The following is a 24,722-nucleotide window of genomic DNA, read 5'->3' on the forward strand; positions in this document are numbered from 1 at the left end:
TCAGGAAGCTAAAGCGGCTCAGAGCGGGTAACGCAGACAGAGCACAGTTCTGGGCGCAGGGAGTGGCGGTGGAGAAACCGAGTACCGGTGAGCGCCCATCCCTCCTGGACTACAAGGCCCAGCATGCATCGCGCCTTGGCGGCGAGGTCCGCTTGGGGACTCCCGCGCAATGGAGCCTGGGAAGTGAAGTCTCCGGGCGGCCGCAGTCCTGTCTCGAAGGCTGAAGGGAGGCGTTGCTAGTCTTTGCGCGCTCTGTTCCTGCGCGGGTTCCTGGCGGTTCTCCGAACCTCTCGCTCCCGCTCAGGGTTTTCGCGGGCGGCAGGAGCACTGTGGCTTGCTGGAGTAAACTCCGGGGGAGGGGGAAGAGGGGAGTGGAGATGGGAGGCGGGGTCAGCGGAAGCGGCAGGTTGCTTCCTCCTTTTCCTGCTCCCTCCCAGCCTCTCCCTGAGGGAGCGGTGGGAGGGGGAGGGAAGGGCAGAGGGAAGGTAGTGACACGTGTCAATCAACCCCCTCCGGGGGGCGCGCGCTCCGGGGCTCGCGCCGAGGGCTCGCGCCCCTGCCTCGTGCCTGCGCTGCTCGTATGTAAATGAGGGCGCGTGACGCGGGACGCAGATGGACAAGGGAAGAGAGAGAATGGCCGCTGCCGCCGCCGCTGCTGCTGCCGCCGCCGCCGCCGCCGCCGCCGCTCAGTGCCGGAGCCCTCGGTGCGCGGCAGAGAGGAGAGGATTTCGGCGGGAACTCGACTCTTGGCGCCACCGCCTCATGCACTGTGTAGGTAAGAGAGACACGCCGGGCCCGGCTCCGCGCGGCGCGGCTGCCGCAGCCCGAGGAGTTTGGGCTGAGGAGGGTTGAGTTGAACCTCCTGTTCGGGTCAGTTCAATGGGAGAGCGATGGGAGCGGCGGCGGCGCGGGCGGTTCAGCGCTCGCCTTTTGTCTGGGGCCTTTCGCCCGGCGCGGTCCGTGCTCCTGCGCCCTCTCGGCGTTTGGGCTGCCCGGGAACTGTTAGTTCGGACCCGCTCGCCGCGCCACCGGGGAAACCGCTGGGCGCGCCCGCGCTCTGCCCGAAACTCCTCGGTGTCTCGGGTTGCCTGCCGTCCCCCTGTCAGGAGGGAGGAAGCGGCCCGGCGGGTCGGGGCGCCGGCGGGAGGAAGGCGGGCTGGTCCGCGCCTCCGCCGACTGTACACACACCCCCTTCTCGCCGCCCAGGGCCGGGCAGGCTGGCGCATCCAAGTGCTCTTGGGCCCGGAGACCTCCCGGGTGTTCTCCAGGCGGGGGGCCGCAGGTGGACCAGCGGGGGGCGAGGGGCGACGGGGGCGTCGCCCGGGGGGGCGCCCAACTCTGCCCTCTCGCGCTCAGCGGCGGCGGCGCGGTGTGTACCCCTTTAAGAAGGAGCTGCTCGAGCGCTGACGGTTGGGATTTGAAGTTCTTCCTCTCTCTTTGGAAGTCTGGACAGAATTGGGGGGGGACGTTGGGGGGGAGTTGCCATGGCAACGGCACCTCTTCCCACCCCCCACCCCACCCCCGCGGACGCCCCGATGACTCTGGTCCTCTCTTACTGTCATGTGATGGGTTCTTCGGTGCACACACACAAACACACCGCCTTCCCATCGCCCATCCCCGTTCTCCTTCCATTCCACCTTACCGTTTTGGCGGTGTCTGATTTGGTTCCCTTCAAACTTTGGGGCTTGGGGCTCTCATTCTGTGGCTTGCTCAGGGCAGCGGGAGGTAGCGGGGACTCTTCACCTTGCTTTCGTCGCCTTTTTGCCTGCGTGAGACGAACGCGTGGAGCTGTTTTCTAGCAGGTTGGTTTCGTGGGCATGGAGGGGATAACACTGCTGGGATGGGGCTGTGTTGTGTGTTTGTTTTGGAAGGGAGTTGTGGGTCGTAGAGTAGGGAAGAGGTAGGACGGTTGTATTGTCTTTAAGCAGTGCGTAGTGACAGCAGCTTGCTCTACTCGCTTTGATTCTTGGCATTTGGAGTTTGGGGAGTAACCTTAGTGGCTTAAAACAACTCTCCTACCTTGTTTCCATCTGTTCTTGCGCCACCTCGCGCCCCTTCCCACCCCCCACTCCTCTCAGATTTGTTTGGTTAGCGCCGTAAGATCGATTTTGTTTTCAAGAATGAAAAGGAGATGGTAATAGGGTAAACTCGTACAACTTCAGTTCAGAAATGTGCATTGCAGAAAACGACCGATATAGAAAAACGTACAAGAAGGAAGGTTGCTCCAATTAGGGGCATTTAAATGATGTTTAGGCAGTTTACTGTTGTCACCCTTACAAAATATATTTTGGTCTTACCCAAAAAAAAACGTTGATGGGAAATAGCTTAAGCCAGGTATTCATAAGTGACCTTAGTTCTTTTTTAAAAGTGTAAAAAAAAAAAAAGAAAATTTAGAAAGCTAAATGTTAGTGGTGCTTCTTGAATGCACATTGGGGCCTTTTTTTTTTTTTTAAATAATTGCTTGTGTAAAGATCTCTTCCCCTAAAAACCTGTTAAGAAATTGTTGGCATTCATTCATTTAGAGTCAGGTAGGATGACAGCATTGTCACACTTGCTTGTGATATTACTGTGTTTAGTTTTGCCAGGCACACTGTGATTTGAGGATGTCCTTGGTTAGTTTTTACATTTTAGAATATTTAGGGTTTTTTTTTTTCTCTTTTTGCTTACTAAGTTGCTTTAAGTATCACTTTGCATCACAAAAATATATGTACTTTTGAAACATAGTCACATCTTAGGGAAGTGAAACAAAATCAATTGGATTTGATGGGAAAAAAGGAATGAAAGTATCTTTCTGCCTTACCTACTTGCATACTCAAGTACGATTGGAAGACACTGAAAATTTAGAGTTAATACTGTATGTCTAATATGCAATCTCCATATTACATTTCTAATGTAACATATAGTTATATTGTAGAGGATAGTATAGGTGAAAGGAAATTTTCTGGAGCTTTAACTTTATCTGAGAATTACTTCCCACAGTCCTAGTCCTAGTCAGGAGATCTAGTAAGACCCATGTCATACTTTGTTATGAACACTTACTGATAGGGTGTTTTGTTTTTCACTGTCCTTACGTGAAACACTTATTTATAGTGTGACATGAGATAAAATGTAGTTTGCGTAATTATTTTTAATTACTTTTTGCTGTTCATGTGCTTACATTATTTTGTGTTTTTACAAAAAAAGTGATGTTCTTTTTCCTTCGTGTGTATTTATTTCTGTTCTGAATATTCTTTATTGCTTCATATCATGTTTATAGTCTCCTTTTTGCCTTTGTGAATACAGTTATCTAAAAGTCTTATTTTTAAATGAAATATGAAAATTGTAGGCAACATCTCAGGGTTGTACATCAAATTAATAATAAACCAGTACAGAAGTGTTGAATTTCCATTCTTAGCCTAACTCTTTAAAGTAGTTAGATTAATTTTTTATAACTTGTAAATATATTCTAACTTTATAGGAAAAAAAAGGTTTATTGTAGTTACCATGACTACTTGTAGTTAGCTAAAGAGCTAAGATGTTTAATCTCTTGGTATGGAAAGAGATACTATACTCTATTTGTGGACCTTGTCTCTTTACTGTTAGATTTGTGGCTACTCATTTATTGCTGATTTTTCTCTTTTATGGTTTAATTGAAGGGCGATCCGGTAAGCTCTATTTCCCAATTAATAGCTTTATTTGCAGTGTGGTGCATTTTATAATTTGATTATTTTTCTACAATCATTCCATACTGTATAATTTTGAGTGTGCTCAGCTAACAAATGTTTGAGTGCTTACCAGATATAGTAAGTAGTATCCTGTTACTCAGTATGATATGGAGTGATAATGGATAAAGTCCCGGATCTTAAGGAATATATAATACAATTAGTGTCTGAGAAATCATAAAATTAAAAACATTAAAGTCTATAATAAAAGATAGCCTGTTAGTCTGAAGTACTTTGTTTCTGTTTTTTTGTTCATTAATAATAATGCTTTGCATTAGTATATCGTTAAGCATTATGAGAATTTACATAGTCTACTAGGATATTTGATCTAGAAGTATGCCAGTTTTTTTGTTTTTTGTTTTTGTTTGTTTTTACCTTTTAATTTTGAATTTACAAGGAAAGTTGAAAGAACAGTACAAGGAACTCACAGATACCCTTACCCATATCCATCAGTTGTTTTACATTTTGCCCCGTTTGCTTTATCGTTCTTGCTTTATATCCACCTATGTATTATTATGTTCTGAACCATTTGAGAGTAGCTTGGAAACCTCATATCTCTTTACCTCTAAATTTTCCGGTGTGTATTTTCTAAGAACAAGGACATTATTTTGCATCACCACAACGCAGTTATTAAAGCCAGGAAATTTAATATTGATATGACTATTATCTAAGCCATAGTCCCTATTCAGATTTTATCTATTGTCCCAATAATGTGCTTTATATTTTATAGCTTTCTTTTTTTCTAGTCCGAGATCCACTCCACTCCAGAAAGCCAGGGTTGTTAGTCTCACATCTCTTTGTTGTTGCTGGGTGCCATCGAGTCAGTTCCAACTCATAGCAACCCTGTGTACAACAGAACGAAATAGTGCCAGGTCCTGCACCATCCTCACAATCATTGCTATGTTTGAGCCCATTGTTGCAGCCACTGTGTCAGTCCATCCTGTTGAGGGTTTTCCTTTTTTTTTGCTGGCCCTCTATTTTACCAAGCATGATGTCCTCCTCCAGGGACTGGTCCCTCCTGGCAACAAGTTCAAAGTTTGTGAGACGAAGTCTTGCCATCCTCCCTTTTAAGAAGCATTCTGGCTGTACTTCTTCCAAGACATATTTGTTCGTTCTTCTAGCACTGTATGGTATGTTCAGAATTCTTCACCAACACCGTAATTGAAATGCATCAGTTCTTCTTTGGTGTTCCTTATTCATTGTCCTGCTTTCACACACATGTGAGGCGATTGAAAACACCATGGATTGGGCCAGGAGCACCTTGTCCTCAAAGTGACATCTTTACTTTTTAATACTTTAAAGAGGTTTTTTGCAGCAGATTTGCCCAATGCAATACGTTGTTTGATTTCTTGACTGCTGAAATCCATGGGCATTGGATTGTGGATCCAAGTAAAATAAAATCCTTGACAATGTTAGTCTTTCCTCCTTTTATTGTAATGTTGCTTATTAGTCTGGTTGTGAGGATTTTTGTCTCTTTCGTCGTTTTTAGTCTTCCTCAGATTTTCTTTGTGTTTCTTGACCTTGACATTTTTGAAGAGCACAGTTGAGTTATTTCATAGACTCTCCCTCAATTTGAATTTGTTATTGTCTCATGATTAGATTGGTTATGCATATTTTGGCAGTATGACCACCAAAGAGATGTTTTCACCTTCTGAGTACATCATGTTGTGAGGTTCATGATGCCATCTGTCCCAATATTGGTGATGTTAACTTTGAAAACTTGGTTAAGGTGGTGTCCTCCATGTTTCTTCACTGAAAAATTATTATTTATCAGTCTTTAAACTTTCACCCATGAGTTTTAACATTCATTGATGATTTTCTAGCTTTATTGTTTCTTCTATAATTATTAGTTGTCATTCTATTCTCAAGAAAACTTTCTTATCTCTTCCATTATTTATTTGTTCGGTTATTTATATCTGTATGAACTTATGGATTCTTATTTTTTTAAGTGATTAAATCTATTATTCCATTATTTTGATTCTCAAACTGTCCCAGGTTTAGCCAATGGGAGTCCCTTCAAGCTGGTTCTTGTGTAGTTTTTGCCATGCTACCTTTTCCCTCATGACTTTTTGACTACTTCCTTAGTTTCTGCCAAAACAAGATATTCCAGGCTCATCATATTGTACTTTACCTGGTCTAGCCCTGTTATCAGCCATTTCTCCAAGAAAACCTCTTTCTTTTAATGAAAGATAGATTTAGAAATAAAAATCTGAATACTAGGTTTCAGGACTATTTTTAAACCCTATTTTCCTGATACAAAACTGATAATTAGTGTAATTGTAGTTTGTCTAAGGTAACAGCAAAACAAAATGTCAAAGATTGAATTAGAATCATATTCTATAAACTCCAGTTCTTTCCTACATACCAATGTTGTCTAGTAGAATTCTAATGGAAACCAAATATATAATTTAAATTATATACTTAAATAACCTCATTAAAAAGCACATTTTATTTAACTAATTTTATTCAAAATATTATCATTTCAACATTATATGAAATATTGAGATTGTTTAATTTTATAATAATAAGTTTTCAAAATCTAGTATGTATTTTACACTTACAGCACATCACAGTTTTGACTAGCCACATTTCAGATGCTTAATAGCTATATGGGCTAAGTGGCTACCGTATTGGACAGTGCAGCTCTGTACTGTAGTGGCTCCAGCCAACTCTTAATTATCACTGTCCCACTTATTAAAATATGTTGATAATAACCAAATCTGCAGCTTAATTTCTCTTTCTCCAAATACTTTATTTGTGTAGTATAGTACAGCAATTAAGAATATGGGCTTGAGCTAGATTACCTGTATTTGAATCTTTACCAATTTGAATAATTAATTTACTTCTTTGTATTTCAGTTTCTTTATCTGTAAGATAGAGGTAATTAGGTTGTTTGAGAATTGTTAGTATATTTAAAGCACTTAGAACAGTGCCTGCCACATAGTAAGCATTCAATAAATATTAGCTATTATTATTATTGATTTACACAGGTTATTAGCAGGTTTCAGCTTTATGCTTTTGCCAGTAGACTTTTTTCTGGTGGAAAGGCTGCTGACAATAAAAAGATCATATTAGAGGAAAAGATACTAAGGGCTTGAATGATTTGTATTCTAGGGTTATTCTAGACCTATGGAATCATAGTTTCAGAATCACAGAGTAGTACTTAGTCTAACCTACCTTTTTATATATGAGGAGACCAAAAGACATTTGATGCCTTCCTGCATTCTAAGCAATCTTTTGGTTATATAGTAACTGAATACATTAAGTTAGTTTTAGTTTATTTTAAAAATTTATCATATAGATCATCTTGAAGCTACGCTTTGTTGGTATTTGCTCTCTGCTTTTTCTCTAAGCCCCGTCACTGTGTTAGAGCCCTTTACAAGTGTTTGCAGAGTGGACATTTCTCCAGATTACCTGCCCCATTATAATTAGCAGTCTTAGTGGCAGAGGACATTTTCTTCCTCTATTTTCAACTTCTGTAGAGGTAATGGAAGCCCTTCATAGAGCTTTAACACCTAAAAGATGGCATAGCCCAAAACAAAAACAAACCCGTTGCGGTCAAGTCCGTTCTGACTCATAGCGACCCTATAGGACTCACTTCTAAGAAGCATTCTGAGCGTACTTCTTCCAAGACATATTTGTTCATTCATCTGGCAGTCCATGATATATTCAATATTCTTTGCCAACACCATAATTCAAATGCATCAATTCTTTTCCCATCTTCCTCATTCCTTGTCCAGCTTTCACATGCATATGAAGCAGTTGAAAATACCATGGCTTGGGTCAGGTGCGCCTTAGTCCTTAAAGTGACATCTTTGCTTTTTAACACTTTAAAGAGGTCTTTTGGCAGCAGATTAGCCCAGTGCAATGTGTCCACTGATTTCTTGACTGCCACTTTCATGGGCATTGATTGTGGATCCAAGTAAAATAAAATCCTTGACAACTTCAATATTTTCTCCATTAATCATGATGTTGCTTATTGGTCCAGTTGTGAGGATTTTTGTTTTTTTTATGTTGAGATGTAATCTATACTGAAGGCTGTGGTCTTTGATCTTTATCAGTAAGTACTTCAATCCTCTTCACTTTCAGCAAGCAAGGGTGTGTCATCTGCATATCACAGGTTGTCAGTGAGTCTTAATCCTGATGCCACATTCTTCTTCTTATAGTCCAGCCTCTCGGATTGTTTGCTCAGCGTATAGATTGAATAGGTATGGTAAAAGGATACAACGCGGACACAACCTTTCCTGACTTTAAAGCACACAGTATCCACTTGTTCTCTTCAAACGACTCCATCTTGGTCTAAGTACAGGTTACTCGTGGACACAATTAAGTGTTCTGGAATTCCCATTCTTTGCAATGTTATCTATAATTTGTTATGATCCACACAGTTGAATGCCTTTGCATAGTCAATAAAACACAGGTAAACATCTTTCTGGTATTCTCTGCTTTCAGCCAGGATCCATCTAACATCAGCAATGATATCCCTGGTTCCACGTCCTCTTCTGAATCCAGCTTGAATTTCTGGCAGTTCCTTGTTGATGTACTGCTGCAACCACTTTTGAATGATCTTCAGCAAAATTTTACATGTGTGGTATTAATGACATCGTTTGATAATTTCTGCATTCTGTTGGATCACCTTTCTTTGGAATTGGTACGAAATGGATCTTTTCCAGTTGGTTGGCTTCTAAATTTCTTGGCATAGATAAGTGAGCACTTCCAGTACTGCATCTGTTTGCTGAAACATCTCAGTTGGCATTCTGACAATTCCTGGAGCCTTGTTTTTCGCGAATGCCTTCAGTGCAGCTTGGATTTCTTCCTTCAGTACCATTGGTTCTTGATCATTTGCTCCCTCCTGAAATGGTTGAAAGTTGACCAATTCTTTTTGGTACAGTGACTCTCTGTATTCCTTCCATCTTCTTTTGATCCTTCCTGCGTCGTTTAATATTTCCAGTGTTATATCTTGAGGCTTGAATTTTTTCTTTATTTCTTTCAGCTTGAGAAATGCCAAGCATGTTCTTCTGTTTTGGTTTTCTAACTTCAGGTCTTTACACATTTTATTATAATACTTTACTTTGTCTTCTTGAGCTGCCCTTTGAAATCTTCTGTTCAGCTCTTTTACTTCATCATTTTTTCCATTTGCTTTAGCTACTCAGCAACTTTCAGAGTCTCTTCTGACATGTTTTGGTTTTTTCTTTCTTTCCTGCCTTTTTAATGACCTCTTGCTTTCTTCGTATGCGATGTCCTTGATGTCATTCCACAACTCGTCTAGTCTTCGGACACTAGTGTTCAGTGCGTTAAATCTGTTCTTGAGATGGTCTCTAAATTCAGGTAGGATATACTCAAGGTCGAACTTTGGCTCTCATGGACTTGTTCTAATTTTCTTCAACTTTAACTTGAACTTGCATATGAGCAGTTGATGGTCTGTCCCACAGTCGGCCCCTGACCTTGTTTTGACTGACGATATTGAGCTTTTCCATCATCTCTCCACAGATGTGGTCGATTTGATTCCTGTGTATTTCATCTAGTGAGGTCCGTGTGTAGTCACTGTTTATGTTGTTGAAAAAGGTATTTGCAATGAGGAAATCGTTGGTCTTGCAAAATTCTGTCACGTGATCTCTGGATTCGTTTTTGTCACCAGCGCCATATTTTCCAACTACCAGTCCTTCTTTGTTTCCAACTTTTGAATTCCAATCGCCAGTAATTATTAATGCATCTTAATTGCATGTTTGATCCATCTTAGACTGCAGAAGTTGGTAAAATCTTCAATGTCTTCATCTCTGACATTAGTGGTTGGTGCATAAATTTGAATAATATTTGTATTAACTGGTCTTCCTCGTAGGCGTGTGGATATTATCCTATCACTGACAGCATAGTATTTCAGGATAGATCTTGAAATGCTTGAGAATGAATGTGATGCCATTCTTCTTCAATTTGTCATTCCCGGCATAGTAGACCATGTGATTGTCTGATTCAGAATGGCCAGTACCAATCCGTTTCAGCTCACCGATGCCTGTGATATTGATGTTCATGCGTTCCATTTCATTTTTGACAACTTTCAATTTTCCTGGATTCATACTTCGTACATTTCATGTTTCGATTATTTATGGATGTTTGCAAATCTTGACTCCATCCACGTCATTAAGGTAGACTACTTTGAGGAGGCAGCTCTTTCCCAGTTGTAATTTGTAGTGCCTTCCAACCTGAGGGGCTCATCCTCCAGCACTATATCAGACAATGTTCCACTCCTGTTTATAATGTTTTCACTGGCCTGTTTTTTTAGAAGTAGACTACCAGGTCCTTCTTCCTAGTCTGTCTTAGTCTGGAAGCACCGTTGAAACCTGTCCACCAAGAGTGACCCTGCTTGTATTTGAAATACCAGTGGCAAAGCTTCAAGTATCACAATCACATGCAAGCCACCAGAGTACAACAAACTGACAGACATGTGGTGGCCCTACATCTTTACTCACCTTTAAAATTCAGCTGTAAGGTACAATCTTTTCTGAAGTATTTAATGAAAACCAATTTTGAGACTTATTTATTTCCATGTTTAAGTAATAAATTGTTTAGGGACAGGGGACCAAGTCTTTACAATTGGTAGGAAGGACTAAGAATTGAAAGAATCCAGTTCCTTCTTTAGCTTTTATCATTTTAATCGTAGGCACAAGTCTTACCTTTTACTGATAGAAATCTGCAAAACTGGGATAGTATTTGTCCTCAAATGTTCACTTTTTTTTTTTCCCAAAACGTGCTATAGTACATGTATAGTAGTGGTTTCAGGGCAGAAGATATACATTAGGGAATTATCAGCATAAAGATGATATTTAAATCCATAGAAATGGATGTGATCACCTCGGGGTAGGGGATAATATAGATCGAGAGGCATGGAGAACCCAGAGCCAAGCCTTAAGGAATCCTAACGTTCAGGGGAAGGCCACTGGATGTTTTCACTGAAAAGTAAGACCATTGGCCAAGTAAGAAAACCAGAAGAGAGTAGTGTCACCAGATCTAAGAGAGGATTGTTACAAGGGAGGATCCTTACATGTTAAGATATCAAGTACTATGAAACACGGAAATGTACATTGTTTTTTGCAATATAGAGCTCTCAGTGACCCTGACTGGAGAAATTTCAGCAGAGTAATGGGGATGGAAGCCATGTTGTAATAGGTTAGAAAGTAAATAAGGTGTGCATGTGAAGATAGCATGTATAGTACTCATTTGAGAAGTTTTGAGAAAGAACAAATAAATGGAGCAGTAACTAGAGGGATCAGAGGTCTAGAGATGTTTGTTTTATAGATAGAAGATGCCATTTAAGATATTAAGTAAGATGATAATGTTTTCAATTTATAATATCCATGATTATTTTATATGTTCAATTTAATCAACCTGAGATCTGATAGCAGCCATAGTATTGTGACAAATAAAGAAATAAGTTGGGTGTGGTTTAAATCACTGAATGTGAACTCTAACTTTTTTCTTTTTTTCCTTCAAAAATATTCTTCTAATAAAATCTATCACTAAGATATGGTATATATTGCATTCATGTGTTTTAAAGTAACCTTTTTTCTCTTCAGATTAATGTACTGTTGTCTGTTAGTAATCACATATGTTGAGTCTTGCTGTGTGTCAGTTAATTGGGGTGTAATTCTATTTTTCTTCCTCACTGGAAAGTGAGAAATAGACTTAGGAATCAGGGATCAAAATAGGAGATTTTTTTTTAAATGGTAAGGTTGCATTGGAGAACTTGGCTTGGAACTGAGGCCTTCTTTTCTACTTAGCCCTCTGAACTTAACCAACCCAGTCAGATTGCAGCTGGAGCTGCATGACTTGTATAATACAGGGAAGCTCTACCCTAGTGAGTGTACCATGTGATTTGCTCGTTGTTAGGAGTCATAGATTGAATTATGTCCCCCCAAAAATGTGTGTATCAATTTGGCTAGGGCATTATTCCCAGTATTGTGTGGTTGTCCTCCATTTTGTGATTGTAATTTTACGTTAAAGAGGATTAGGGTGGGATTGTAACACCACCCTTACCCAGGTCACATCCCTGACCCAGTGTAAAGAGAATTTCCCTGGGGTGTGGCCTACTGCAACCTTTTATCTCTCGAGATAAAAGGAAAGGGAAGCAAGCAGAGAGTTGGATACCTCACACTACCAAGAAAGCAGTGCCTGGAGCAGAATGTGTCCTTTGGACCCAAAGTTCCTGCCCAGAGAAGCTCCTAGCCCTGGGGAAGATTGATGATGAGGACCTTCCTCCAGAGCCGACAGAGAGAGAAAGCCTTCCCCTGGAGCTGACGCCATGAATTTGGACTTGTAGCCTACTAGACTGAGAGAATAAATTTCTCTTTGTTAAAGCCATACACTTGCGGTATTTCTGTTACAGCAGCAGTAGATAACCAAGACAGTAGGCAAGACCACCATCCAGGCAGAGGAGTGGGAGGCTTGCCCATGCATGAAAAATGACCTTTAAAACATTAATCCAGCCCACTAGGGACAATTATCAGGATGTTGCCAGTATTAGTCATTCCTCTTTCCTTTAGAACTGAATAATAAGGGGTAGCAAAAAGGGCGGAAGCTTCCTCCAGAGTTTTTTCTTCAAGAATGTGATAAGTATTTGTGGGGAGTTACTGTTTTATGACAGAGGTGGGAATTGTGTTGGGCAGAAAACTTACTGTCTGCTAGGAATGGATCTCAAAGTCTAAACCCTATTAAGGAACTCACAATTAACAGGGATGTTAAGTACTCTGCACAAATGGGGTCACCATGAGTCGGAATCGACTCAACAGTGACTAATAACAACGACAAGTATAATAAGTATAATATAATAGTAGAATAGAGGAGCGAGCAATTAATTTTGACTTGAAAGGTCTGGAATGACTAGGTTTCAAAGGACTGAGTGAAAGCAGGGGTTGGCAGACTTTCTGTGAAGGGCCACTTAAAAAATATTTTAGACTTTGTGGGCCATATGGTCTTTAATGCAGCTTCTCAATTTTGCTGTTGTAGTGCAAAGCAGCCACAGGCAGTGTATAAATGAGTGAGCATGGCTGTCTTCCAATAAAACTTAATTTACAAAAATATGCAGATTTGGCTTGTAGGCCTAGTTTGCTGATCCTTGAGTTAAAAGATCTAGCAAGAAGGTAGGGTGGAGGGAATAGGCAGAAGGATTATATAAGCAAAGGTTTTGAGGCTTAAATAATTACATATTCTGAAAATATCCAGCACTCTAGTGTCACTAAAGTATTGGGTGGGAGTAGGAAATAAATCCGGAAGTATAGATTATAGCCTCTCTAAGGAGGAAATTATGAGTGTTTGAAACAAGCATGATCAGATAAATCGGCTTATTTTCTTTTTGAACATCTGCTGTTGGTTCAAGTTTGAGAATTGTTTTCTTTGTGTGTAATAGTTTTAAGAAGCTCAAATTGAAGCAGTCCTTTTAAGTCAAAACTGGGAAAATGAGCAGTCACACTTTAATATGTTAATTAAAATGTTGGATTGCTGAAGTACTCTTTCTTTTCTGCCTGGATTCTGAACAACTTGAGAAATAAAGAGAAAGGTGGACGTCAGAATATCACTTTTATTACTGATAAAGGCCAGGTAGAGGAATAGCTTCATGGGAGAGTCAGGTGGTGTTACATAGGCAGACCTACGTACCCAGCCCTAGGCAACACTAAGGAAGAAAAGTAGAGAATGAGCTCTCTGCAGGTGTGATCTCTAGATAGCTCACTCCCAAGGGGAAGACTAGAACTGAACTCTACTCAGTTATTCTTTCCAAAGTCACCAATCAGATAAGTTGCTTCACTTTCCTAGGAGTGAAGAGAGGCCCAGCTTGTGCTTATGACATGTTTTTTCTCATAGAAACCAGGAGCAAGGAAAAGGTGTTACTCCTCTAACAATCAAGACTAATTTTTGTAGGGGTGTATCTGGGGACAGAATCCTTGGATGGCACAAATAGTTAAGCTAAATGAAAGGTTGGCAGTTCGAATCCACCCAAAGGTGCCTATGAAGAAAACCCTGGTGATCTACTTCCAAAAGATCTCCCCCCCACCAAAAAAAAAAAACAAACCAGTTGCCATTGAGTCAATTCCAACTCATGGTGACCCCATGTGTCAGAGTAGAACTGCTCTCCATAGGGTTTTCAGGGCTGTGACCTTTTGGAAGCAGATTGCCTTTCTTCCAAGGCACCTCTGGGTGGGTTTGAACTACCAGCCTTTTAGTTAGTAGCCCAATGCTTAACCATTTGCTCCACCCAGAGACTCTTTCCGAAAGACCACAGCCATTGAAAACCCTATGGAGCACAGTTCTACTCTGAACACATGGGGTGACCCTAAATTGGAATCGACTCAAAGGCAACTGGTATTTTTTTTATCTGGGGATAGTGTGGTAGAAACAATACAACTGTGAATACGTTGAAAACAAGTAAAACTAACATTCTGGATATTTTTCTTAGTATTTAATTTTCATTTTTCGAACAACCATACTTTTTAAACTCTCAAAATTAGTTAAGTGTCTTAGTCATCTAGTGCTGCTCTAACAGAAATACCATGAGTGGATGGTTTTAACAAAGAGAAATTTATTCTCTCACAGTCCAGTAGGCTACCAGTCCAAATTCAGGGCATCAGCTCCAGGAAAAGGCTTTCTCTGTCGGCTCTGGAGGAGGGTCCTTGTGATGCATCAGTCTTCGTTTGGTCTGGGAGCATCTCAGCACAGGAACCTCAGGTCCAAAGGACGCGCTCTGCTCCTGGCACTGCTTTCTTGGTGGTATGAGGTTCCCATGTGTTTCTGCTCGGTTCTGTCTTTTATATTTCAAGAGATTGGATTAAGACACTATTTAAACCTCATCAGTATAACCTCATCATAGTGATAGAGTTTACAACACATAAGGAAATCACATCAGATTTACAAAATGGTGCACAATCGTACAGTACTGGGAATCATGACCCAGCCAAGTTGACAGATATTTTTGGGGGACACAGTTCAATCCATAACAGTAAGGTTTTTTTTTTTTTTTTAAATTAGATTTTCTGCAGGCCTGTTTAAGATATTTAGATAGAATGCAAGTTCAGCTAGGAAAGCAAGACAAGGTATCGTTCTTTGTCAATTTATAATTTATGTTTTAATTTAGAAGGAATTAGTATAAAAACAGAACGTTGTTTCTTTAAGTGCAAAATACAGGTACTTTGATAAATAGATTATTGTTTTTAATTTGCTTTGATTATGGGTGCTTATGCAGTTTATTCACTGATACACCTTTAAGGTGTCATCAGTGGTTTTTCCTTGTCCTTTTCTTCTTCCCTTTCTGAACAATTGAGTATTAAAGCCATCAGATGGGGCCATAGAAGGTAGATGTCCACATTGGGTAGGGTGTATGTATGGGGAGCCATGTTATCTCAGAGGAGCAGATGTGCTAGCCTGACTAGGGTGAGGGGGTCTCCGTGTGGGGTGATGGAGTTGTGAGGGATGAGGAGTGCCTGTACATAGAAGGGCACTCTGGTACTGTGTGTTGGAGCCCATGAAGGGTGAGCAGGACATCCATGAAGGTCTCTTGATATGGTGGACAGTGGGCTGGTCCCAGTGAGGCATGTCTCCACCTGGACGTGATAAGAGAGTGAGGAGATCATCCACTTGGGACAGGGTGCAGCCGTGCATGAGATGTCAGGGTATTATGGGAGCCCTCCTATGTGGGGTGTTCCATTGTAACATGTCAGAACCTTGTGTATAGGGGGGAGGCACCCCCATTGGGGGTCAGCTCAATATGTATATCAGAGCCTAAGCAGGGTGAGGAGGCTATTCTTGTAGGAGGGATGCCAGGCATGAGGAGTAGGGGTCTAAACAGAGTGAGGGGTTTTTATATGTGGGGTAATGGGGATAGTTTTGGGCTGGAGCGGGTGAGGAGAATGTCCACGTGGGCAAGGCATAGGCAGCAACAATGGGAGATTGCTTACGTACTGGGAGACTGATCAGATAAGTAATTATTAAGTATGGGAGCGAGACTTTTCTTTGTCAGAGAAGGGAGGTACGAATGTGTTGTTGTTAGGTGCTGTGGAGTCGGCGCTGACTCATAGTGACATTTTGTATAACAGAACAAAACATTGCCTGGTCCTGGACAGTCCTCACAGTCTTTCTATGTTTGAGCCCATTCTTGCAGCCACTGTGGCAATCCATCTTGTTAAGGGTCTCCCCCTTTTTCACTGACCTTCTACTTTACCAAGCTTGATGAATGTAAATGGAGAAAACTAGAATGCTCTCTGTAGTCTTCGATTGGAAATGGAAGTATTGGTTTGAATAGTTTTCGTGATACAGAAATATAGAAGTAAGTGTGTGTAAATTTATATGTTTTAAATACATCAGTATTATGACATCAAACTAATCATTAGCCTTTTTTTTCTTTTTTTCCTTCTTTATCTTATTACTTGACTTTATAATATTTCTGTTCTGGCCTAGGTATAACCCATAAATGGGGTAGAAATTCCTTATGAGTGCACATTAGCTTGCTTATCTAACTCTTCATTCTTCTTGTCAGTCTGAATTTACAGATTCATACATGTACACAGAAATCTCTATCCTGTTCACTAAAAGGAGGCTTGGGAACAGGTTGCCCCAATAGCAGTGAATGTAATGTATCAATGTTAATTTCCTGATTTAGTGGTTATATTCTTAGGAGCCTGTCTTTGTAGGAAGTACTCATTGAAGTATGCAAGAGTGATGGGGTATCATATAGGCTACTTATTATCGAATGGTTTGGGAAAATAAAAATTCTTTTTACTAATAATTTTTCTGTAAGTTTAAGATTGTTGTAAAATATAAATAAATACCTAAAAGAACTGTCATTAGTCTACATATTATGCTCTCTTGGATTAATCACTTTCAGCCCTTAAAGTCACATAAAACTCACTGCTGTCGAGCCGATTCTGACCCCTAGTGACCCTGTAGGGCAGAGTAGAACTGCCTTATAAGGCTTTCAAGGCTGTAAATCTTTATGGATGCCACCTTTATGGACTGCCACCTTTTTCTCCCATGGAGCAGCTTGTTCGTGGGTTCCAACCACCGACCTTTTGGTTAGCAGCTGAATGCTTTAACCATTGTGCCACCAGGACTCTAAAATCATGTAGTTAGTAATATATATCTTACAGACTTTTCAACACTAAGGATTGCCCTTTGAAATAGTGACTGCTAGTATTTATTGAGTGCTTACCATGTGTCAGGCACTATGCTAAGCATTTGTATATATTACTACAGTTAAAGTTGTTGTAAATGAAATAGTATAATTTGTAATCTCTATTTTTAGATGAAGAAAATTAAGAAGAAACTTGCCCAAGACTTCCTATTTAGTAAATGATGGAGTTAGAGTTTACATACAAGTTTATAGCCCTGATGGTGCAGTGGTTAAGACTGTGTCTTAGTCATCTAGTGCTGCTATAACAGAAATACCACAAGTGGATGGCTTTAGCAAAGCGAAGTTTATTTTCTCACAGTCCAGTAGACTACAAGTCCAAATTCAGGGTGTCAGCTCCAGGGGAATGCTTTCTCCATTAGCTCTGGAGGAACGTCTGTGTCGTTAATCTTCCTTTGGTCTGAGAGCTTCTCTGCACAGGAACCTCAGGTCCAAAGGATGCACTCTGCTCCCGGCACTGCTTTCTTGGTGGTATGAGGTTCCCATGTGTCTCTGCTTGCTTCTCTCTTTTATATCTCAAAAGAGATGGGCTTAAGCCACCATCCAACCTTGTATAACTCATCAGTATAACTGCCGCTAATCCATCTTATTAGATCATGGTGATTTAATTTACAACACATAAGGAAATCACATCATATTGCAAAATGGTACACAATTACACAATACTGGGAATCATGACCGTGTCAAGTTGACAGATATTTTTGGGGGGCACAATTCAATCCATGACAGGCTGCTAACCAAAAGGTTGGTGATTCGAACTCACTAGCTGCTCTCCAGGAGAAAGATTTGGCAGTCCTTCTGTAAAGATTACAGCTTTGGAAACCCTATGGGGCAGTTCTACTCTGTCCTGTATGGTCTCTGTGAGTTGGAATTGACTTACCAGCAACAGGTTTGGGTGTTAACCACTATACCAGGTCAAAGTTGGTTACAAATTTAGTAAGTCTGATCCTTTCTGGTCAACTGGTTGGGTTTCAAACTTTGATAGTGCTGTTCTTTGTTTTATTTCAGAGCCTTGAGTTTTTTTACTTTTATTGTACTTTAGATGAAGGTTTACAGGACAAATAGTTTCTCATTGAACAGTTAGCACATATTGTTTTATGACATTGGTTAAACAACCCCATGACATGTCAACACTCACCCTTCTCGATCTTGAGTTCCCTATTACCAGCTTTCCTGTCCCCTCCTGCCTTCTAGTCCTTTTTCCCTAGGCTGTCGTGCTCCATTAGTCTTGTTTTATGCGGCTGTCTAATCTTTGGCTGAAGGGTGAACCTCGAGAGTGACTTCATTACTGAATTAAGGGTGTTGGGGGGCCATAGTCTCGGGATTTCTCCAGTCTCTGTCAGGCCAGTAAGTCTGGTCTTTTTTTGTGAGTTAGAATTTTGTTCTACATTTTTCTCCAGCTCTGTCCAGGACCCTCTTGTATCTTTTCTTTGTTCTCCCTTGCTCCTGAAGGGGTGAGACCAGTGGAGTATCTTAGATGGCTGCTTATAGGCTTTTAAGACCTCAGACATTACTCACCAAGGTAGAACATAGAACATTTTCTTTATAAAGTATGTTGGCCAGTTGAGCTAGATGTTTCCCGAGACCATGGTCCTCATAGCTCTCTGCCCAGCAGTTTGGTCCCTCAGGAAGTTGGGATGTGTCTGTGGAGCTTCCATAACCTTGCCTTGTCCAAGTTGTGCTGGCTTCCCCAGTACTGTGTACTGTCTTACCCTTCACCAAAGTTAACACTTATCTATTGTCTATTTAATATTTATCCCTTCACCCCTCCTAGCCCTTGTAACCATCAAAGATTGTTTCTTTTTGTGTGTAAACCTTTTCATGAGTTTTTACAGTAGTGGTCTCATACAATATTTGTCCTTTTGTGATTGAATTATTTCACTCAGTGTAATGTCCTCCAGTTTCATCCAGTTATGAGATGCTTCACAGATTTTTCATTGTTCTTTATTGTTCTATAATACTCCATTATGTGTATGTACCATAGTTTGTTTATCCATTCATCTGTTGTTGGGCATCTCGGTTGTTTGCATCTTTTTGCTGTTATGAACAATGCTGCAGTGAACATGGGTGTGCATATGTCTATTCATCTGATGGCTCTTATTTCTTTGGGATATATTCCTAGAAGTGGGATTGCTGAATCCTATGGTGTTTCTATTTCTAGCTTTCTAAGGAAGCGCCATATCATTTTCCAAAATGGTTGTATCATTTTAGATTCCCACCAGCAGCACATAAGAGTTCCGATCCCCTCGCAGCCTCTTCAACATTTGTTATTTCCAGTATTTTTGATTCATGCCAGTAATGCTGGGGTGAGATGGTACCTCATTGTAGTTTTTATTTGCATTTCTCTAATGGCTAGTGATGGTGAGCATTTCCTCATGTGTCTGTTGGTGGCTTGAATGTCTTCTTTGGTGAAGTGTCTGTTCATTTCCTTTGCCCATTTTTTAATTGGATCATTTTTCTTTATGTTGTAGAGGTATTGGATTTTCTTATAGATTTTAGAGATTAGACCTTTGTCTGACTTGTAATGTCCAACCATTTTTTTCCTAGTCTGTAGGTTCTCTGTTTACTCTTTTAGTGAAGTCTTTTGATGAACATAAGTGTTTAATTTTTAGAATATCCCAGTTATCTAACTTATCTTCTGGAGTTTGTGTGTTGTTGATTATGGTTTGTACCCTGTTAATGCTGTGTATTAGGGCCTCTAGTGTTGATCTTATTTTCTCTATTATGAACTTTATAGTTTTTGGCTTTATATTTAGGTCTTTGATCCATTTTGAATTAGTTTTTGTATGTGGTGTGAGGTATGGTTCCTGTTTCATTCTTTTTCAGATGGACATCAAATTTTGCCCTCCCCATTTGTTAAAAAGACTGTCTGTTCCCCCATTTGATGGACTTTGGGCCCTTGTCGAAGATCAGGTGACCGTAGGTAGATGGATTTACATCTGGGTTCTCAATTCTGTTCCATTGGTCAGTGTATCTGCCATTGTACAAGTACCAGGCTGTTTTGACTACCGTGGCTGTATAGTAGGTTCTGAGGTAAGGTAGTGCGAGTCTTCCTACTTTCTTCTTCTTCAGTAGTGCTTTATTTATTTGGAGCTTCTTCCCTTTCCATATAAAGTTAATGGTTAGTATTTCCATCTCTTCAAAGAATTTTGTTGGTATTTGGATGGGAGTTGCATTGTAGTTGTAGATTGCTTTGGGTAGAATTGTCATTTTCACAATGTTGTGCCTACCTGTGGTATGTTTTTCAATTTATGTAGATCGTCTTTGGTTTATTGCAGTACTGTTTTATAGTTTTTTTTTTGTATATGACTTTCACATCCCCAGTTAGGTTTATTCCTAAGTATTTTTTTAGGGGCTGTTATAAATGATATTGTTTCCTGATTTCCTTTTCATCGTTCTCTTTATTGGTATATAGGAATCCAACTGATTTTGGTGCGTTCTATTGTGCTGAATCTTTCTCTTAGTTCCAGTAGTTTTCTTGTGGAGACTTTTGTGTTTTCTGTGTATAGTATCTTACCATCCACAAAACAGTTTAACTTCTTTATTACCAGTTTGGTTACCCTTTATTTCTTTTTCTTGCTTTATATTCTAGCTAGAACTTCCAGCACAGTGTTAACTAGAAATGGTGAAAAAGAGCATCCTTGTCTTATTCCTTTTCTCAAAGGGAATGTTCTCAGCCTCTCTCCATTAAGAATGATGTTGGCCGTTGGTTTTCCATAGATGCCCTTTATTATGTTGAGAAATTTCCCTCCTATACCTATTAAGAGTTCTTCTCAGGAATGGGTGTTGGACTTTGTCGAATGCTTTTTCTGTGTCAATTGAGATGATCATGTGGTATTTTATTTATGTGGTGGATTACGTTTGTTGATTTTCTAAGGTTGAACCATCCCTGCATACCTGGTATGAATCCTACTTGGTCGTGGTGTATTATTTTTTTGATACGGTGCTGAATTCTGTTGGCTAAAATTTTGTTGAGGATGTTTGCATCTATATTCATGAGAGATATTGGTCTGTAATTTTTTTGTGGCATCTTTGCCTGGTTTTGGTATCAGGGTTATGCTGGCTTCATAGAATGAATTTGGAAGTGTTGCTTCCTTTTCTATGTTCTAAAATAGTTTGAGTAGTACTGGTATAAGCTCTTCTCTGAATGTTTGGTAGAATTCTCCAGTGAAGCCATCTGGGCCAGGGCTTTTTTTTGTTCGGAGTTTTTTTAAATTACCTTTTCAATCTCTTGTTATGGGTCTGTTCAGATTTTCGACATCACTTTGTGTTAGTTTGGGTAGTTAGTGTGTGTTTAGAAATGTATCTATTTTCTCTAGATTTTCAAATTTGTTGGAGTATAGTTTTTCATAATACTCTGTTATGATTCTTTTTATTTCAGTGGAGTCTGTTGTAATGTCCCCCATTTCATTTCTTATTTGGGTGATTTTCATCCTCTCCTGTTTTTCCTTTGTCAGTCTGGCCAGTGGTTTGTCGATTTTGTTTATCCTTTCCAAGAACCAACGTTTAATTTTGTTGATTCTTTCTATTGTTTTTCAGTTCTCTATTTCATTTATTTCTGCTCTGATCTTTATTATTTCCTTTCTTCCAGTGATTGTGGGCTTTTTTGCTTTTCTCTTTCTGTTTGTTCGAGTTGTGTAGTTAATGTTTTGATTTTGTCCCTTCTCTTTTGATGTGTGCATCTATTGCTATAAATTGTCCTCTGAGGACTGCCTTTGCTGTGTCCCAAAGGTTTTGGTGTGGTGTGTTTTCATTCTCGTTTGATTCTAGGAATTTTTTGATTCCATCTCTGATTTCTTCTATTACCCAATGGTTTATAAGTAGGGTGTTAGTTTCCACGTAATTGATTTTCTTTTCATGCTCATCCTGTTGTTAATTTCTACTTTGATTGGCGTGGTCAGAGAAGATACTTTGTATTATCTCAGTGTTTTGGAGTTTGTCAGGGGTTGCTCTGTTGCCTAAGATGTGGTCTGTTTTGGAGAATGTTCCATGTGCACTGGACAAGAATGTGTACTTTGCAGCTGTTGGGTCAAGTGTTCTATCTATATCTATGAGATCAGGTTGGCTAATTGTGCCCTTAGGTCTTCTGTATCTTTGCTGAGTTTCTTTCTAGATGTTCTGTTCTCTACTGAGAGTGGTGTGTTGATGTCTCCTACTATTATTGTGGAACTGTCAGTTTCTCTTTTCAGTGCTGTTAGATTTTGTTTTATGTATTTTGGAGCCCTGTCGTTGGGTGCGTAGTTGTTATGGTTATGTCTTCATGTTGGATCATCCCTTTAATCTCTATTTAGTGTCCTTCTTTGTTTTTCATGGTAGATTTCGTTTTAAAGTCTATTTTGTCTGATATTAGCATTGCCACTCCTGCTCCTTTTTGGTAGCTGTTGTGCTTGATATATTTCTTTCCATCCTTCGATTTTTAATAAATTTACGTCTTTGTTTCTAAGATGCGTCTCTTGTAGATAGCATATTGATGGATCCTGTATTTTTATCCATTCTGTCACTCTCTGTCTTCTTTATGGGTGCATTTAGACCCTTTATATTCAGTGTAATTATTGAGAGGTGTGAGTTTATTGCTGTCATTTTGTATGCTTTTTTTTTGTGGTGCTGATAGTTTCTTTGTTCCCCTTACTCTCATGTTCTGAAATCCTTTTGTATGTGAATTTTTTTTTCAGTTCTTCTGTTATCGTAGGTTTTGTTTTTTACTGAAACTTTATTCTTTTCTTCTTTATACCGACGAGTAGATTTGTTAACTTTCTTTGTGGTTACTTTGACCTTTACCCTTATCTTCCTAGGTTTGAACCAGTCTGTTATTTACTTGGTATCACCTTGCCTTCCTCTCCATTAGAAGATTCTATACTTATACCATTTATTCTCTCTTTTATTGTTTTGATGTTGTTGTCATTTACAGTTTAACCTCTCTGGTTCCCTGTTGTAATTCTTTTGGTTTTTGATAGTCTTTGAGAGTTCATTTCTTGGATTGATATCTGGCTGGTACGATCCTGCATCCTAGATTTATCCTGTGGGATGATATTGTTTGTTCTCAGATTGAACGACTCTCTTTAATAATTTTTGTAAGTTTGGTTTGGTTTTTACATAGTCCCTTAATTTCTATTTTTCTGGAAATGTCCTAATTTTACCATCATATTTGAGCAACAGTTTTGCAGGATATATTATTCTTGGCTAGTAATTTTTTTTTTCAAAGTTTTATATATGTCATCCCATCTTCTTCTTGCCTGCATGGTTTCTGCCGAATAATCCGAATCTAGTCTTATTGTTTCTCCTCTGTATGTGATGTTTCGTTTTTCTCAAGCTGCTCTCAGGATTCTTTGTCTTTGGTTTTAGTGAGTGTGACTATGGTATGCCTAGGTGATTTTCTTTTGTGGTCTATCCCATATGGAGTTCATTGAGCTTTTTGAATGGTCGGCTTCTTTCGTTTTTCATGATATTGGGGAATTTTTCTGTCAGCAGTTCTTCAGTGATCTTGTCTGTGTTTTCTGTGTTCTCCCCTGTTCTGGAATCTGATCACTCGAAAATTTTGCTTTTGATTGTATCCTACATAATTCTCAGGGTTTCTTCATTTTTTTTGTTCTTTTTTCTGATTTTTCCTCCAACAGTTGTATCTAAGTGTTTGTCTTCAGTTTCACTAATCCTGTCCTTTATCATTTCAGGCCTGCTTCTCAACCCGTCTATGACATTGTCCATTTTTGATATCTTGTTTATCTTTTGGATTTCTAATGATTGCTTTTGTATGATTTCTAGTTGTGAATTTATTTTGGTATTTTGTTCCTATATTATTTTCCTGAATTCTTCCTATTTTTGTCTGTATTTTCCATTAATTTGTCTCCCTTTTTCAAGAATTTGTCTATTTTTTCCCCATTTTTGTCTGCTTTTTGCTTCAACTCTTGGATAGCGCTGAATATTAGAGATTTGAATTCCCTATCAGGTAGTTCTAGTGCATTTTCTTCTACTGGAAAGTCATCTGGTGTTTTATCTGGAATGCCTACTGAAACCACCCTGTTCTGTTTTCTTGTATGTTTTGATTTTGTCTGCTGTCGTTGGGGCATTCAGCAGTAATCTTCCTACTTTATTGATTGTAGATTTATTTATTTCATCCTGCTTTTTTTTATTTGGTTATGTCTTAGCTGGCGAGCTGTGTGTTCTTTGTTGTTTGCTTGTCTGTGTGCACAATACTTTTTGCTTCGTTGTCCAGTGGGCAAGGTCAGTCGCTCAGCTATGATGTAGCAGGCCTGGTCCAGCTGAAGAGGAATTGCTGGGATGGGTGGTTTGTGGCACGTTCTAGGGCCGACAGGGCTGGCCGGGAATCAGTGCAGGTCAGGTTCTGGTAGGCCGTACATGTGCTGCTTGGGGGTTTGATGTTCAGCACACGGTGCAGGCAGGCAGGAAGGTGGGGGATTGTGACGTGTGGACCTAAGATGGGTATGGGAAGCAGGAGAGAGAGGAGAGAGAAACAGGAGCCAAAAACAAACAAAAAACAAAGGGTGCTAAGGGATCTTGCCATTGGAGTGGAGAGATGAAAGATTAAGAAATGGAGAAAAGCAAAAAGGAAAAGGGTAAAAGGAAAAGTAAATAAAAATTAGAAAAGTCCCTAGTTATCCCACAGTGTGGCTGCTAAGACTGGGGAAGTAGCTCCCAGGCCATGAAGTACAGCCCGGTTACAAGGGCTCCCAGACTAAGAAAAGAAAAAACAAACAAAACAAAACAGAAGAAATCAAAGCAGACATACAAAAGCCCCAGCGAATGCCATCATTGTGGCAGCGTGGGCCAGGAAGCAGTTGCACAGTTGAGCAGTGTTTCACAGCCTTTCAGGAAGAAGCAAAGATGGCACACGGAGC

The 24,722-nt window shown here is 40.0% G+C and overlaps 1 protein-coding gene across 2 annotated transcripts in view; it reads left to right on the forward strand.

Moving 5' to 3' along the window:
• Window positions 1-484: 484 nt before the first annotated feature.
• Window positions 485-24,722, forward strand: part of LCORL (ligand dependent nuclear receptor corepressor like) — a 210,617-nt gene continuing 186,379 nt past the window's right edge. The window contains exon 1 of one of the 2 annotated variants that reach the window (XM_004375153.2): window positions 485-775. In XM_004375153.2, coding sequence (XP_004375210.1) covers window positions 613-775 — 163 coding nt within the window. In that variant the 5' untranslated portion in view covers window positions 485-612. The remainder of the gene's footprint in view (window positions 776-24,722) is intronic. The other variant, XM_004375154.2, reaches the window with a different exon arrangement.

This window comes from Trichechus manatus, unplaced genomic scaffold, assembly GCF_000243295.1.
Source record: "Trichechus manatus latirostris isolate Lorelei unplaced genomic scaffold, TriManLat1.0 scaffold00034, whole genome shotgun sequence".
NCBI classification, from domain to species: Eukaryota; Metazoa; Chordata; class Mammalia; order Sirenia; family Trichechidae; genus Trichechus; species Trichechus manatus.